The sequence below is a fragment of the Ciconia boyciana genome, chromosome 2, assembly GCF_034638445.1.
Source record: "Ciconia boyciana chromosome 2, ASM3463844v1, whole genome shotgun sequence".
Lineage (NCBI taxonomy): Eukaryota > Metazoa > Chordata > Aves > Ciconiiformes > Ciconiidae > Ciconia > Ciconia boyciana.
In genome coordinates, this window is record NC_132935.1 from 43,500,522 (window position 1) to 43,517,704 (window position 17,183).

A 17,183-nucleotide genomic window follows, 5' to 3' on the forward strand; every position below is an offset into this window, starting at 1 on the left:
CTATGATGACTACTAATAGGCTGTGTTCTCTAATATCCATTTAAGTAGTTAAAATCCCCCACGATTATAACATTTCCACAGATTTCTGGAATGTCTACCCATCCCTTCTCACAACAGGACTCCAGCAATCCATTACAGAAGCCCAGTGCTAGCCCAGGGAAGCCACTTTTGCAGACCTTTAAAAAAATATATATATTTTTTTAACACATATAACCCACTCTTTCAAGTTATTATATCATTAATACTCAGTATCATACCAGCAGGTCTCTAGTTTGAGTTCTCTGTCCTCAGTAGCATACAACATTCAAGCCCCTATTTCCAGTCATGAATTCACCTGATTCAGGTTCTGCACAGCTGCTCCTACTTCTTCCCTTTTCTTGCACAGTTTTTTGGCAGGTCTGTATCCATGCTTAAGCTTTTCCTTAGGGACAACACTCAGCCACTGAACAGAGCAAGCACAATCCTAGCAGCAATGTGTCATCGACACTACTTTCTCAGCAGCTTAAGGTTTTCTTTGCTAACCAAATTACTATTAACATTTCTATATCCACTGTTCTATCTTCATTTTCCCCATTTTACTACTCTTGCACTAATTTTATATATATATAAAAGGTATAGGGGATATATGAGTTTCCCTCAATCTTCTCCTCTCATTTCTCAGTATAAAGACCTTCGTCCAGATGTGTCAGCACCAACTTGAGGCCAGTTTCTCAGTTAGATGAGAAGAGTGCATCTTTAGACATCTCTTTCATCCAGCTGTGCAGTAATGGCTGGTGCTTCAAAACACATCCCTTGCAGCGTTATGAGTTATGTGCTGATCACCATTGCTCCATCATGCGTCCACTCTCTTATCCCACTGGAACATAAAGGAAATTTCTGAACATCTTAAAGACATTTTAAATCAAAGCAGAAACATATCTACCACTGACCTAATGTTCCTTGCTTCTACACGCATGCCATATGATCAGCAGACTGTTTCCAAAATGAAAATCTCTGGCATAGTCCTGCTGAAAGACCAGGTTAGCCAGGAAGTTAAATACCAAGGCCAGCACTACATTCACAGTAATGAGCCAAATCTTGTGGCATTACGTTTCCTCAGGCAAGCATGGATTTCTATGAAGAGGGAGTGGCTTCCTTTGAACCCTTCCTAGATCTATTCAGATTATACTGGAACTTTGGAGAAAGAATTACTCAGCTACAGCCTTCTCTGTAGGTTGTGAGAGAAGCCCTGGCTATCTTTTCCCCTTATCAGCCAGATGAATTGGACAATGCTATAGAAGTAGGGAGGGCAATTATTTCCTTCCCAAGAACACAGAAAAACATGTTACTCCTCAATCTCAATCTTCTCTTTTCCTGGAGAAATACAGCTCTGGGCTGCATCTTATCACAAGACAATTACATGTGCCTATGTATGATTTCATTATATATCTTTGGTATAAACACTGTTATGGTTAGAAGGCTTCCTAACGATAGGCTTGCTAGAAGATACAGACCCTAAAGGAAGCAAAGGACAAATGCATAAAGTTATGCATTGCACTTAATGTCTCTTGATTGTAGGCATCCCTTGATTTCAATGCAAACCCACTTCCATGGATGCAAACCCACTTCCATGGATGCAAACCCACTTCCATGGATGCAAACCAGAGAGAAGTTGCTATGGTTTAATTGATTACAGCCATAATCCTTCATGGGAGTGCTTATTTTCATTCACTGTTTAGACTAATTTTGTTTTTGTGGAGCCAAAACAGAATAAAGTTTATGCCATATTTGTGATGCACCAAGCACAGACCAGCCCGAATACAGCTGAACCACTCCACAAAAAGTGATGTAGTGAAAGAGAAGTCCTAACCTGAGTTCAGGTATGACAGATCTGTATGCTTGTTCTAGTAGCACACAATACCTACGCCTTAGATGTACTCCCAGCTCTGCATTTTCCTTCCACTAGGGCAAGAGCATTAGAGTGAGAAGGAATTTGTCTATTGTCAACCATAACCATTTAAGAGAGAAGAAAACACAAACCTTCCCAGCACAACCAGTAGCTAACACTCTGTGGTGTAGGGTGTTGGCCTACTAGTGGCAAAGGAAAAAAAGAAAGAAAGGAAAAAAAAAAAAGAGACTGTTTTAAAAAGCAAAGGAGGTAAAACTTCCAGAAAGAAGGTTGTCCTTAGCAGACAGACCCCATGGGTCAGACAGTTCAGGAAGGGTAGGCACAGCCTTTCACCCACAGGATAAAGCAAAGTTAACTAATACACTGAAACTGTGCTTCAAAATAATTGTTCAACAAGTTAAAAAAAAAGAGAGACAATTGTGAGATGCTAGTTAACAAAGGACAGAGAAAATATTCACAGCTGGTCCTGCGCAACAATTTGGATTCAGAACACAAGCAGGCAAACTCTGATTTAGCATGTAATTAAGAAGTCCTCTCTGAATTATGCAACTTTCATTCACTTCTTCAGAAGATATGACAACACTGCAATCACTTGCCAAGTTTGATCCCAACATGCCATGGGGCAAATGGAGACCCTAAACTGTCATATTCTATTTAAATCATATGTAGGCTAAAGTGAGTGCGATTCCTCGGTATATTAAATTACTACTAGTGTGTTGATATTTCCTCATGAACAATCTATGGCTCTGAATTATTTATTGAGGAGGAAGTGGCTTTTGAAGTGAACATTATTTCTCTCTCAGAGCTAATGCTTGAATATTATAAAAATAGTTGCCAAGAGAAAAAGGAAATTAAAAAAGATACTTCCATGGCTCCCAGATTTTACCTGACTCCTTCATGCATTTCTTCTTTTTGTGTATATTCACCTAAAAAATAATAAGATGTGGGACAGCCTGTGTCAGGAAATTGCTTGCAACAAATCGCAGCTACGTAAACATTCAGTGATGGCAATCAATAGGAGTCCTAGACTATTCCCATGGCTTTGTGCTTCCTTGCCTCTAGAATTCAATACTGCTCATAGAAATGCAGCTTCAAGGGAGCCACAGAGCAGCCTTCCTCCGGCATCAAGAGTGGTACATCACAGGATCAAAGAGCTTTGGGTTGTAGTGGAGATGAAGGACACTTAACTGAGCATGGAGTGACAGTAGGAACAGGGAGAAGGACCCAATTCTCCCACTGGTCCTTCAAGTTCTCAGGCACATTTTTCAAATCCTTGCCCCCTCAACAGGATTCTTCACAGGTTTTTGAGCACGGGGAAGTGAAAACACAGATGAAACAGCAGCAGACTCCCACATAATAAGATAAATCCAGCGTGACACATTCTGCATTATGACCAAATTAGAATTTATTTGGTCAAAGAGGTATTCTCACAATAAAGTGCACTCTTGAGTGACAGCTGCAATATTTGAACCCAAAACAATTACTTGAAATGAACGTAAATAATCCTTCTGTCTTCCTTCCTCCTTCCCCACAGCTATTAAAGTTGCTATTCATGAAGAATTCTCCAAAGAATGATTTATGGCATGCCATTAGAAGACATATTCCTATCATACTTCTATTGCTTATTTATTTGTAAATAGTTTATATACACTAGACATGGATCAAATTTTTCTGTAAATTTTCTGTGAACAGATTTGAATGCTGAGTTTATTTTTATTTCAAGGTTATTCTTCAGTTTTCAAGGTGCCGAAGTTAATTTCTTTAATAACCAATCCTTTGTGTCTACTAATTAGAAATTTCCAAAACAATTTGCTATTTAAATCATATGTCATTGCTTCTGATCCTTGATTGGATGAGTAATGAAATTAAGTAAGACCCACATGAATTGTGAATATTACTACTGAATATGTAATTAAGGTTTTGATTAATATTCTGGCACTCAGGCTTAAAATACACCTTCCATAAGTATTTGCACTAATAAAGCTCAAGCTCAAAAAATCAGTACAAGTCATTAACACAGTCAAACTGAATTCATAAGTGAACTTCAAAAGAATACTTGTAAGGTTTTTTACGATGATGGTTATGAACAGTGTCCTTTCAAGTTGGACTCCTATATTACTGCTAGCTGTCAAATAAAGCTACTGGCCATCTTTCCTCCTTAGGTGCTGGTATAAAATTAAAAATTAGGGATATAGGTTTTGCTAAGGTATTGAAAACATCCTGTGTTAATACAAGTTGATAATTTAAACCTCAATTGTTTCAAAGCTCAATGAATCATTTTATGGAAATTTGAAATCCTTTAATACATAGCAGTATATTTTAAAAAATTGAAATATTATACTTTTTCTTGTAATACACTTCTATTTCTTTCTTAGAGTATCCATTAGGAACATTTTTTATGTCATTACTGAAATACACTTAATTCAGCTGACAGTCAACATTTTTCAAAATGTTCGTTCCATCCAATACTTTCTGCACTTAAAGAAAGCCAATCACAGTACCTGATATTTAACAAATAGAAAGGTATGGATGTATCATTTCATTTTTTGTTATAGAAATTTCTCATTTTTAAAACACTGCAAATAACATTGATAACTTATTAATATGAATTCTGCAGCAGTAGGATATATCACAAGTCTGGTACCTCTCCTATTAAAAGATGTTAGCCCTGTAGAAAAGTTCTGGCTTTTATCACAGAAGGGGTTGACTCCCTTGTGAGAATCCACACACTGTGTAACAAAGAGATGGACAGGGTAGGAATAGCTAGTTTCAAGAAGGACTGAGTCCAGCTCTGGAATTGACTTTGAGATGAGTTAGGAAAGGCACTTGCTCAAAAACACCACTCTATTTTGAACACGCTCTTAAACCACAAGTAGTAGCAACTCCTCATTACTTGTATTACAGAAGTATCCCAAAACCTCCACATAGTATCAGCCTCCTGCTGTGCTAGGAAGTTTTCAAAGGAATGGAAAGAAATCCTTCTCCCAAACAGCTTACCACCTTAGCCACACAGATGAGGCTGGAAACTGTTAATACGTTTCACTGGAAGAGGAAAGGAGACACAAAGATTAAAGAGCTGCTGTGGGCTATCTGAGGCAAGTCCCACATGAAGAACCTGCCATGGCCCAAAGCACAGGTTGGTCATGAGACAGTATTCTCCCTCTAGAAGGGCTGTAATTTTACACTGAGTACTGTAAAACCTTCACAAACTCACAAAACAAGCCCAAATTCTCAAGTTCTCAGTCTACCTGACAGCATCTGAGTAACAGGTCCTACCTGGCAAGGGAACAGGTCCATTTCAAGTAAAGCCTTCTCAGCTCCTGGCTTTTTATGCTCTGCTTATACAAAAACACCAGTAGGCTCTACAAAGGGCTGAGCCAGACTCTTCAGAGACAAACTTAGGGACTGATGGTGGGGTGGTTTGTTTTGAACCTTTTGCTAGTTTTCTCAGCAGCCCTCTTGATTTAATCCAGCCATGCAGGCAACACACCCAATAACTAATTAATTCTTTAAGTCAATTGGATCATTAATGGAGTAGCTCTGCCACAGAAGTGACACTAACAGAATGAAGACAGGTTATAGAAAAACATATATCTCCAAAATTTTATTTTTTAGGTACAGGAAAAATAATGAATGGCATACTTAAGTACCCAACACAGCCCTTAGTTCAGTAAGGTAATTTTCAGACTCTGTTATCATGAGTTCTTAATTAACCTGTGCAGTAAAAATTCCTAACAAATGGTTGTTGACTGTAAATGCAATGCCTCCTTCTGACACATGCACTAATGCACTATTGTAAAAGTTCAAAGCCGTTATTATTGAGTTGTCTCAGCCACATTAATTATCCTCTGCACTGTATTTGGCTTCACTTGGGTAAATCTTCTTTAATTGCCCACCCTTTACTTACAGAACATCTTTGTTTAATATACTGTGAACTCTGCTTACATTTATGCTTTTTCCAATAATTCCATGTCGAACATAGTTTCCACCATTACTACTGGAAGTGTTTTACACTCAGTTCATTTGTCTGCTCTCAGACATACATGTCGCTGCTTTTGAAGCTGAAACATCCAGTGCTTGGAAGCTTTGGGCTGAAGTTGATTCTAGCAGCTCCACTATGTTTTTAAAAATTCCTAACCCTTTTTACCCAGGCCATGTTTTTCCATAGCATGTTGGATCCAGTTTACAAAGCAAACTAACAGATAAGGAAAACAGCACAAGACAGGAGGTGATGTGCTAACTTAAAGCAGCAAAAGTGGGCAGGTGAAGGAAACAGAACTTTTTAAGCTGTGTAGCATATTGTGGGCATAATAAGCATAAAACCTTGAGGAAATAAATCCTTAAAATATTAAAATTCTGCTTTAATGTCCCAAGGATGTCCATTATGGAAAGATGTTCATGTTTTCAACATGTTTAACTTAAAACATGTTTTGACAGGCACATTGAAATGATAATTTGCTTTGAATTGTTTTCACCTAGATCATTTTCCATCTGAGCATCTTAAAATATTTTACAAAAATTAAGCTTCATAATATCCATACAACAGCTAGACTGCAAATACGTACTAAAAAACTGAAGAATAACATTTTCATAAGTATGTACTGCTTTTGACTGTCCAAGTTGAGCCATTTGAAATCTTCCCCTTTTAAGAAAAAAACTAAAATGGTAATAAGCCCCACTTCAATGACAGTAAAAGGGAGATGTAGTTCTGCATTTCTGAAACTCAGAAAGGTAAAAAAAGGCAACCAAAATTATGCATACTGAAAACTTGGGCTCCACTTGCTGTGAAGTTTGTGGTGAGTTGGGAGACAAGAAGTTGGGACACAAACCCAAAGATTTCCTGGGGTTTTATTTCAGCCACAAAACTGTGCTGCTTATGTTGATAAAAATCAACTACAAAAATGTTATCAGGAAATCAACTCAGAGCAAGAACCAGGAACTCAAGTATTTTTTAAATTTCTGTCTAATTTACTTTTGCACATGACAGCAGAGGAAAAAGGTGAAACAGCTACTGAGTGACACATCAAAAATGCCTTTCCTCTTTCTTTTTTTCTAAGGTTGACTACAGGTGAGAGAGAAATGTTGATGAAAAAAATGAAGACACCAATCCTTCAGCCAATTCAGATCATCCAGAGCCGCTCCCATAAGCTAAGCAGGCATTTCCATGTAGATATGTATTACGGTCCTCTTTGTGGTTGTACTGTACATGAAGGATGAATGTTTGTAAACAGAAATACTGGCAGTGTACTTTTAGGATAAGAGAAAGAGAAGGGTAAAAGGTGGGCAACAAAATTTAATTAAGCAGTAAAACAGAAAGACAGGGAAATCTGTATTTGGTCCCATGTGAGGGCCCTAAATATTAGGTCTTCCTCTCTGGCCTCACAAACATGACACTTCTGTCAGCATGATAACATAGCTCCAGCCGGAAGGACAGTAAATGTCCCCATCCAGTCTTGCCTCAGCCTCAGTGCAGAAACAACTCTGGGAGACAGGATCTGAGCCCTCACAGCTGGAAAGGGCAGTGGACTTGGATCTCCTAAATCCTGAGCAAATACTCTAATTACAAGGGACATTTCTCCAGTACTGTAAAACAAGGCAGATTCAGTAATACTTGTCGGGGATCTAAGCCCATCGTTGCTCATAAAGCAGGTTTAAACAATGCTTGCCAACTGCATCCACTAAGGGATTTTGGTGCCACTCCAGCCTAGCTTCTGGTTTGCAGTGGGCTTAAATGAGACATAGCTCAGGATGTGTGCTGGACATAGCCAAAACACAGAAATACAAGCCTCTAGGACACTTTCAAGTCAAACATTATTGTCCGTTATGTTTAAGTTCCTCAAGAAACTTCCCAACAAGGCTGTTGAGTCAATTTTCTAGATCATATTTTCAGGTCTATATGCCTGAAGAACATCTAACTTCTGCTTTGCGGAGCTAACTCCTATTTTAGATCTGGCTCACAGAAAGGAAAGATTTCCATATAAAGTGAGCATATAAAGATTAGGTTGAAGAAAAATAAGAAGAGACACAACTCCACCCATATCCCTCTTTAAGATAAAAAAGACTACACATTTATAATGACGAAGCTTATCATTCCACACTAGCCACTATTAAACCATGAAAGTATCAGCACAGTGGCTTTTTGTTGTTTTTTATGCATGTATAGATCCCTCTATGGAGAACTGAAGTCTAGTGCTTGATAAGGTACTTTCCTTGGACCTGCTGGAACTAATCTACTGATCCTATGCACCACACATGGAAAAACACCACTCTAAGAAGTTGGCAGCATCCTAGAATAGATTAGATGTTTACATGAAAACATCCCATTAAAGTGAGTAATGTCAGAAACTGTGGCATCGCTAACCTTCATTCTTAAGGGCAGAAATCAATCTGATATATAGCGCTGATAAAGATAAGGAAAACTGTTCTTCCATCTGTAGGTTAATTCACTTTTTATTCATGCTAAAACATCTGCATCTTTCTCTGAAGCAGCTGGTACTGGTCCTTGGTACATTAGTCTTGCCTAAGTCATACCTTCCAATTCTAGAAGAACAAGAAGTTACTTTTGTTGTCACATCATTGGCTGCCAAACTTCCTTTGAAAACACCCCACAAAACAGTCTCGCTCCATTTGCTGCAACTCGTGGTATCAAATCATTTGTAACTGATAGCCTTAACCACCCCCACTGATTATCCCTGCCAATCAAAGAGATTTATGTGGTTCACCATACAAATCTTATACCACGAACATACTGAACAGCACAAGCATGTCGTCAAAGGAAAAGTAATGGAAATAATAACATAGTATAGCAATTATTTTATCTTGGGGGGAAAAAATACATTATTACCCATTTCAGCCATTCAAGGAGGGAAACAGAATGAGAGGGAGAGTGATAAGAAACCACTTCAGCAATCAGAGACCACAGGGAGATGATAATTCAGGTTACGCTTGTCAGGAAATTCAGGTAAAATCTCTTGGAAAAATATATATCCAAGACCCATTATTTTTTAATTCTAAAATTTATGAAAACATAATTAAGAGTACTCCCTCCCCTGTAAACTGATGTCAAACTGATACCACACATTTGTATTTATCATTGTCCAGATGACTACTCACTGCAATCAGAGTTTATCTAACATTTTCTCTGTGTATTTGATATTTTCGCTGTGAGTTTGCCCAGACATACAACTCTTCTTTTTTCCTGTCTCATCCTCCTCCAGTCTCTCAAGCAGTCACTTAAGAAAATTATTCAAACAATCTCTCTTTGGTCAGTGGCTGAAGGGACGTAAATTGGAGTTTTAGGTACACAGCATACAAGGATTAACTGGTATTCCTGTGCCTTTTCATAACCTGCTTCCTTCTACATGTTCCCTCAATTCTCCCTCATGCTCTCTTTTATATCAGCCTCCTTTCATTTTAAAAATCGAACAAATCAAACCAGTTCTTTTTATAGCCTGTTTGCCACTTCCACTCCTATATGTCTACTTGACACAATGTATACAACTGACAGCTGTGCTAAAATGGGCAAAAATGGCACCACTTTGTAAACATACTTTAGCAACCACAACTTTCGACTGTACCTTGAAATGCAAGCAAAAGAGCTATTGATTTTGTCTGTGCCTGATAAATTCCTCCCAAACAACCCGTTTACTGAAACTGTAAGTCACTGTTGTGATTAATCCGCTGTGTATTAAAAGCTACTTAATTGGAACAAAGAGATGGCAGAACAAGCTAATACTGTTATAAGTGACATAGGAATTTATTTCATTTTAATTTTACTAGAACTTTTGTATCTTTGTAGCCAAGTCAGTCCTTACGGACAAATATTAAGGACTAAGCCAGCTGACAGGGAGCATATTCCTCCAGACAAGGTAAACTCTGACATAAATAATGTTAAGATATGGAGCAGGATAATTGAAGCTATAAGTCATGCTGTGATGTTACACTTTCTTGCTTTCCCACAGGAGATTTGGACATGCAAACTGACCTTTCAGCGCTAAATACTTTCCCTGATGTAAGTAACACAGAAATATTAGCCAGAAAAACTCATCTGGTTGCAAGAACGTTCTGCAAGACAACAACATCTAGAAACAAATAACGTGAAACATTTCTTGTATGGTATGTATATACAGTCATGTATATACAGTCATGAGTTCATGGTATGTATATACAGTCATTCCGGCATGGCATCGGAGAACTCTGGAATAACAGCTACACATGGTGACACGAAATCCTCTGAAACACAAACCTTTAAACTCTTACAGATTTTCCACTGTTTTGGAAAAAGCCAAATATAAATTCTTCCCATATATAAGTTTCTAGAAAGCATTCTGTGTATAAAATATTAGCTCTCCTACTAAACCAATTCAGCAATCAGAAATCTTAGTGCTTAAGCAGTACTTTGAAAATCTGAACACTTATGTAACTGATAAATATTCTCTATAGAGAGAACCCTTGTTAATTATTAAAATACACTATCTTTCTTCTAAAGTACATCAGCATCTTTTACATGTAGCTTAGGTTATTAGAATAAACTGAATACCAAATCTGATTTGTATGCAGACTTGTAAGAGATTTTTAAGAACATAGTAAAGATTCACTTTTGTGTTTCAAAAAAAATTATGAAAGGCACAGCCTTCATCTGCATATCACTGTCTTCAGAAAAAAAGAAGAAAAAAAAATTTGAATATTTATTCTGCTGAATGTATTAGCAAAAGTTTAAACGCAGATAAGCCACCTACAGGATGGGCTGCCCCTTCTAATCCTGCTTTCTGAGGGGGGGGGGAAATGAAAACTTTAATTCCTATTTCTGACAGTCTATTACCTTTCCTGAGTCCTAAAGACACAGCAAGCAAAACAGTTAGCCAGTAGGACTTTAACTCAAGCACTGCAGTAACTCAATAAAAGAAATATGGTATTGCTGAGTGGTAGCATTTTGCTACACTAAGAGACAGATGGGGAGGATATGCAATAATCTTGTCTAGGAAAATGGCTATGACTCATAAATTTGGACTCAATGTGACAAATTATCTGACAGATTTCAAAACAGTGAGAAAAACTGGTGTCAGATTGAGATATTATCACATCTCAGTGTGAAGTCCAATGGCAGCTGGAATTATTGACCACCTAACTACACTGAACTCCTACACTACTACTGAACAAAAGTGTCAAAACTACTGTGCAGAGCAAAAGTGCAAAAACAAATGAACCTATTTAAGGATGGAGTTGAGCTGATTTAAAGACTGGTGATGTTTTTCTTAATTTCAACTACCTTGCTACAGTTCCAGCTTAGGGGCCCAGTCATGCTTAATAGTGAGCACCTGAGGAAGTCGTAAGGACTTTACATACAGAGTGCAGATGCCATTTCCCTTTTTTTTTTTTTTTGGAGATTGCAAGAGCATCAACTGATTGTAGAGTTGAAGCTATGAACACAAGCAATGAAATTTCTTTGGCGGATGATCCAGTCCTGTGAAAAATGCTTCCACAGGGCACCATAAAGACTGCAACTCACACTGGTTCCAGAATCCAGCATCACCTCTACAGCCCTCCTCCAACTATTTTTTTTCCAAATAAGAACCAGGAAGGAGAAGGAAGAGAATGATTTCTTAGTATTACACATACACAGATATAGCTAAATCATAGGATCACTTCTCAGGGAACCAGACCCACTTTGGAACAGATACCTGCCCCGGACAAGTGCCACCTGGAAGGGCCAGTGATTAACTTGGCGTCTCTTCCTCCTTCTCTAGGTGCGTTCCCACACAGCTAGCAAATCTCAGCCAAAACCCCTCACACTACTGAGAGGGATATACTTAATCATCTCACTACCATCTCAGCTACGCAGAGATAATTTTAAAGGGTAACTTCTAGTCCTCCTCTTTCCAATGATTCACCCTTCCTCTGGCCTTGTTGGCTACAGAAACTTGACATGTCCCTTTCAGGCACTTTGACTGCGGCCTTTCAGACAAAATGACAGCCACCATGGGAACCTCCAAGCACTCCAAGCACCAAGGCAGCCTGCTCACATCATTCCCCTATGAGGCACAACAGTTGTCCTGGGGAGTTACTTCTTGCTTTCCAGACACCACAAAATGGGCACTATCAAGTCCTCCAGTCTCCTCCTCTCGTCCACCCAGTTTCCCACAATCCATGCTCCCCCCAAGGCTGGCTCTCAGGACCCCTTTACCCAGCTTCAGGAGCATGGCTCTCCAGTCCTGCCAGCCCAAAGGAATCTCATCCAGAGAAAAAGTTTTCAAGGAAATGAACCAGCTCCACAGATGCCAAGTGAATGCTATTATCTCTTACATCCACTCACCAAGTCCTGCTATCCACTGCGAAATCTGAAAGCCAGGGCTAAGCCGGGGAAGCTTAGTGAATCAAAGGGATGCTCAAGGGCAGTGGTTACCAACTTTCATGCCAGGCTCAAAGGGCAATAGTTTATCTGAATCCTACTGGCCTATATACCTCTATATAGTCCTTACAGACTATAAATTAAAGTATCCACTTAGCTTTTTTTTCCTTTCAATGGAATACAAAGACCCCATGCATTACATCCTCCTTGTACTCCCCAGAGTCCGCTAATAAAAAGCCGTATCTCTCACAGCACCTACCTGGGAGAACAGGGCTCCATAGTGTGGCTTCCATGCCCATATATTGGTAAAAACCAGAACACACTGGAAGTATGGATAAGGAAATGTATCTGTATCTATCTCTGAAGGCAGAATCTCATCACTGACCATATTTTAATATGAAATCAGCTGCCAACAAAGGCCTAGTATCTGCACTCAGCTGTGGCAAGCAACTCCTCAGAGACTTCACTGGAATTTTAACTGAGGGACAGTGTTATCAGGAAGTCTGTGAACATCCAACCCCCTGAAAAACAAAATATTTATATGCTTATTCTTCAAAATGGAAGAATTCCATCTTCTAAAATTTGTGGGAAAGAAAAGTTATACCAATTTCAAAAGAAAAAAAAAGATCCATTTTTATTCAGAACTGATTGGCAGCTTAGCTGCTCCTGCAGCTCCTCTTCTTTACACTCTAGGAAAAAATCGTTTTAGTAATTTTAGATTGCCTATTTCCAGCATTGTTCCATGCCACATTAAAGACCTCATTCATTTCCCATTAGCACATTTTAGTTAAAATTAACACATAATCATTTTCAATGATCTGGCTTTCAATATATTTGTAAACAAAAATTAATCTCAAATGTAAGACAAGGAAAAGCTTTGGAATTGTTAAAAATCATCCTGACAGAACTAATCACTAAAACCACATTTTTTTAACTTTTTTTTTTAATCCAAGAGCACTGGGATTGCCAGTTGTAACCCCAGTTCCTCAGGATGGCTTCCTTAAAGAAGCAGTTGACACAATTCCCCCCAAAACCTTTGGCAATGTGACAAATAAAGGGAAACTGAAGACCTCAAGAATCAATTGAACACTTTAAGAGGAGACAGAGGACAGCGAACGCCAAATGAATGCAGGATGAGCACCAGTCTCAGTATATTGAGAACAAGGCACAAGCAAACCTCTCTTTTCATACCCTGGTATCCTTGCCCATATGCAAAACTAGCAAACACCAAAACCTCAGTTCTCAAACCTAGGGCTCCTTGTTGACAGAGAAACAACAGAAATATTACTGTAATTTTTGCTTGTGCAGGATTCAATACAATAAGTAACAGAAAACGAAAATATGCGTAAAGGAGAGCTTTAACCAGGGCCAAAAGAAAAAGAGAAGGAAAAACTGAAAGCTGAGAGAAAGCCCAGAGACAGAGACACAGAATAAAGGGTAACATGGGATTTGTCAACTGTGGGGATGGTGCCCCCAGCAAGTGTGCACTTGTGGTGGTAACACTGCATCAAAGAAGGAGTTAGTCTCCAAACGCGTGCAACTGGAAAACACTTTAGATCATCCTTCAGCCTAAATGCTCAGGAGCTGTTTGCTCAGGCAAGTGCAGACGTTACACTGCAGAGCAGAAGTTTTGGACTACGAAGTGTGAGTGCTCCATTTTCCAGAAAATCATATTTTCCACAGATCATGTTAGTTCTGACTCCATGCTTATGTACAGAGTTTCTCAGGGGTTGATGTGACCTCTCCTTTTTGGTGCTGATTATTAGTTTTAGATGACTCCAAAGGCTCTCCCTTATCAGGAATATACCTAGGGAATTAAAATGAAGTCACTTTAATCAATTATGAAGTGCTGATATGCAAGACCACAGACAACTGACCATATAATTTCTACATTTGTGGAAAACTGTAAATAAATACTACTAAGTTACTGGCGGACAAACAATTATATGGCTCTGTTTCACTGAAAAAAACCCCCATAACAGGCTAAAACATAAATAATGTCCTAACACTCCTCAACAATTCAATATTCTGTTAGTCTTATGCTACTGCACGTAAAACATGAAGAAAAGCTACATATGATCAAAAGAGGCTCAGCTAGCTTTAAATATAGAGGACTAGGTGCTCTTGCAAGGAGCAAATCTTATGTCAAAAGAGATTGTGCTTCATCAAAAAGCAAGCATCTGGAGAGCTTTAAATTCCAGCCACCTCATCTGACAGAAGTGCTGTACGATATCGGATTGCACCCTGCTCCACCCAAAGCCCTGCTCTTTGTGTTTTCCAATACAGAATCATGACAACAGACTTTGTTAAACTCTCTTCTGTGTCACTCAGCATGATACACACTGTTTACCTTCTATATGGATAAGTATCAACACGAATTTCTGTGTACAATCTCAGCCATTGCACCTACTCTTCTGTCTCTGCAGGATCAGGACTAAATATTTACATAAAACCATCTCATTCAGAAAATCCTAAATTTAACTTGTGTTCAGCCGTGGAGGTAGAGCATACAGGAACATACAAGCATACAAGACCCAGAACAAAGCCTCACTTTTTGTTCAGAATTCTGCTTCCCTCTCAAGTTGTGTCATAGTTAACATCGAGCACACCTGTAACTTGGAGTTAGTTTCACAAGTTTAGAAAATTGTATTTGTTGTAATAAACCAAAGAATCTGGAAAGTGAAAGATACTTAGTTATGGCATCCCAAGATCTTCGGTCTATTATCTAGCAGCATTTGGATTCCTTGATGCTTAAAGGCCACAAGCAGAACTGAGCTAATACAGAGCAAAAGACAGTCCCTGTCCAAAAGGGTGGGACAGAGACGAAAAACTCCAAAGTCAGAAGTTTAGAGTAACAACAAATTTGACTCCCTAATGAAATAATTGTGAAAAACGAGTGTTTCCAGAACAGAAACATGAGAGAATTCCTTTCCACCCATCAGACAAGAAACCCCAAAAGTATTTTCAGCTGTTGCTTTAGTGCACTGCCCCACTGGATGACCTTCTTCAACACAGCATCCGTCTGCCACGATTTTATGTGGAAATTTTAACTCCTTATACACTGTGTATTCTGAACTCTGCACTTTTCAGGCAGCACTAAATGTATTTGCAGGGTGTTTGGCCTCCGTACAAATCTTTCCTGGAAATGTGCTTAAAATAAAGGAAAACATTACTTTTGCAAACTATGATGTCATCTCCCTTTTCCGTAAGTGCCTTCCACAACCTGCTTCAGCACATCCTTTCCATAGCGCACGCTACGCCGCTTGCGAATGTTTTTGAGAGCAGCTACTCAAAAGTTTGATTTAGAAGACATTCCTTTACTAATCACGCATATAGAAAACGCACAGGCACAGCAACGAGCAGACTGCACGCAGCATATTTGCATATAAAAACCCAGCCACGGGGTGTTCATCAGCCGTTTCTGGAAAGAAACTCTTCGCTGCCGGTGAAGTTCCCCCGCTGGCGGCAACGCCGTCCTGGCCACATGTGAGGAGACCGGGAGACGCACCCGATCGGGATATCCCCCTTTTCCCCCGCCTGCCCCCCGCCAGACCCCCGGCACGGGGCTCCCAGGAAGTTTAGGGCACCCCGCGCCAGCCGGGCCCCTCCCGGGGCGGCGGCCGCCCGTGCGGCGCAGGGCGCGCAGGCACCCGGCGGGGCTCCCCTCGACGGGGCGGGACACCCCGCGCCCGCGGCCACTCACGGCCCCGCGGGGAGCCGGCCGCCCCCCAGCCCCTCGCCGCCCCCGCCCGGCTCCTCACCTCCAGACCTGCCCGAGCTGCAGGATGTGGACGAGCGACTGCAGGAGCCAGATACAGAAGGCGCAGGACGCCGAGCGGCCGCCGCCGGCGCGGGGACCGGCGGGGCCGCTGCCGGCGGCGTTGCTGCTGCTGTTGCTGCTGCTGTTGGTGGCGTTGCTCTTGCTGGCGGTGGACGCCTGCCGCTGCGGCGTGCAGGGGCGAGCGGCGTCGATGTCCGCGGCCGCCGAGCCGCTGCTCACCAGCAGCTTGCTCTCGGCGGCGGGGCAGTGCCCGGCGGCGGCGGCGGCGCTGTCCTCGGTGCTGAAGTCGTGCGCGAACCAGCGGAAGCTGAAGACCTGCACGGAGAGGGAGCCCAGCAGGACGAAGAAGAGGGTGAGCCCGAACCACCAGCGCTGGCCCCGCAGGTAGTAGTCGACCGCCAGCCAGATGTCGGTGCCCACGTCCGCGAAGTACACGGCCAGGGCGGCCAGGATCCAGAGGCAGTCCCACAGCGAGTAGCGCCGCTGCTCCCTGCCCAGCCGCAGGCACAGGGAGGACGAGCCCCCGCCCGAGCCCCGGGAGCCCCCGCCGCCGCCGCCCCCGCCGCCGTCTCCTCCTCTGCCGCCGCCGCAGCAGCAGCAGCAGCAGCAGCGGGAGCCGCCGCCCGAGCCGTCCCCGCCGCCGCCGCCGCCGCTGCAGCACCCGCCCCCGGGCGCCTCGTCGTCGTCGCTGCCGCCGCCCGGCCCGGCGCCGGCGGGCAGCCCCGGGGCCAGCGCCTGCACGGAGCCCGAGTGCTCGGAGTTCTGCAGCGGCGTGAACGCCACCTCGCCGCCCTTCTTCATCTTCCGCCGCCCGTCCGACTTCGCGGCCATGATGCCTCCCTCAGCCCCGCCGGAGAGCAAGCGGGAGCAGCGAGCGCTCCTTTATCCCGCGCCTCCCCCTGCTCCTCCTCCTCCGCCTCCTGCCTCCTGCCTCCCGCCCTCCGCCGCCGCAGCCGCCGCGGACCCGCCGCTCCCCTCGTCCCTTGTCCCCGCTCCGCGCCGGGCTGCGCGCCCGCGGGCGGCTCCTCCGCGGCGGCCGCGCCCGCAGCGCCGCCTGCCTGCGGGGAGCCGCGCTCAGCCCGCCCGCCCCGCCGCCGCCGCCGCCGCCGCCGCCTCCGCGGGGGCCGGCGGTGCCGGGGCCGCCGCCGCCGCGCTCTGCCGGAGCC

The 17,183-nt window shown here is 42.3% G+C and overlaps 1 protein-coding gene across 6 annotated transcripts in view; it reads right to left on the reverse strand.

Moving 5' to 3' along the window:
* XKR4 (XK related 4) overlaps positions 1-16,936 on the reverse strand; it is a 242,904-nt gene extending 225,968 nt beyond the window's left edge. For all 6 annotated transcript variants that reach the window (XR_012040893.1, XR_012040892.1, XR_012040891.1 and 3 more), the window contains exon 1: positions 15,998-16,936. Coding sequence is in view for 1 of the 6 variants with exons in the window: in XM_072852475.1 (XP_072708576.1) it covers positions 15,998-16,848 (851 nt within the window). In the remaining 5 variants the exon portion in view is untranslated. The remainder of the gene's footprint in view (positions 1-15,997) is intronic.
* Positions 16,937-17,183: the final 247 nt, after the last annotated feature.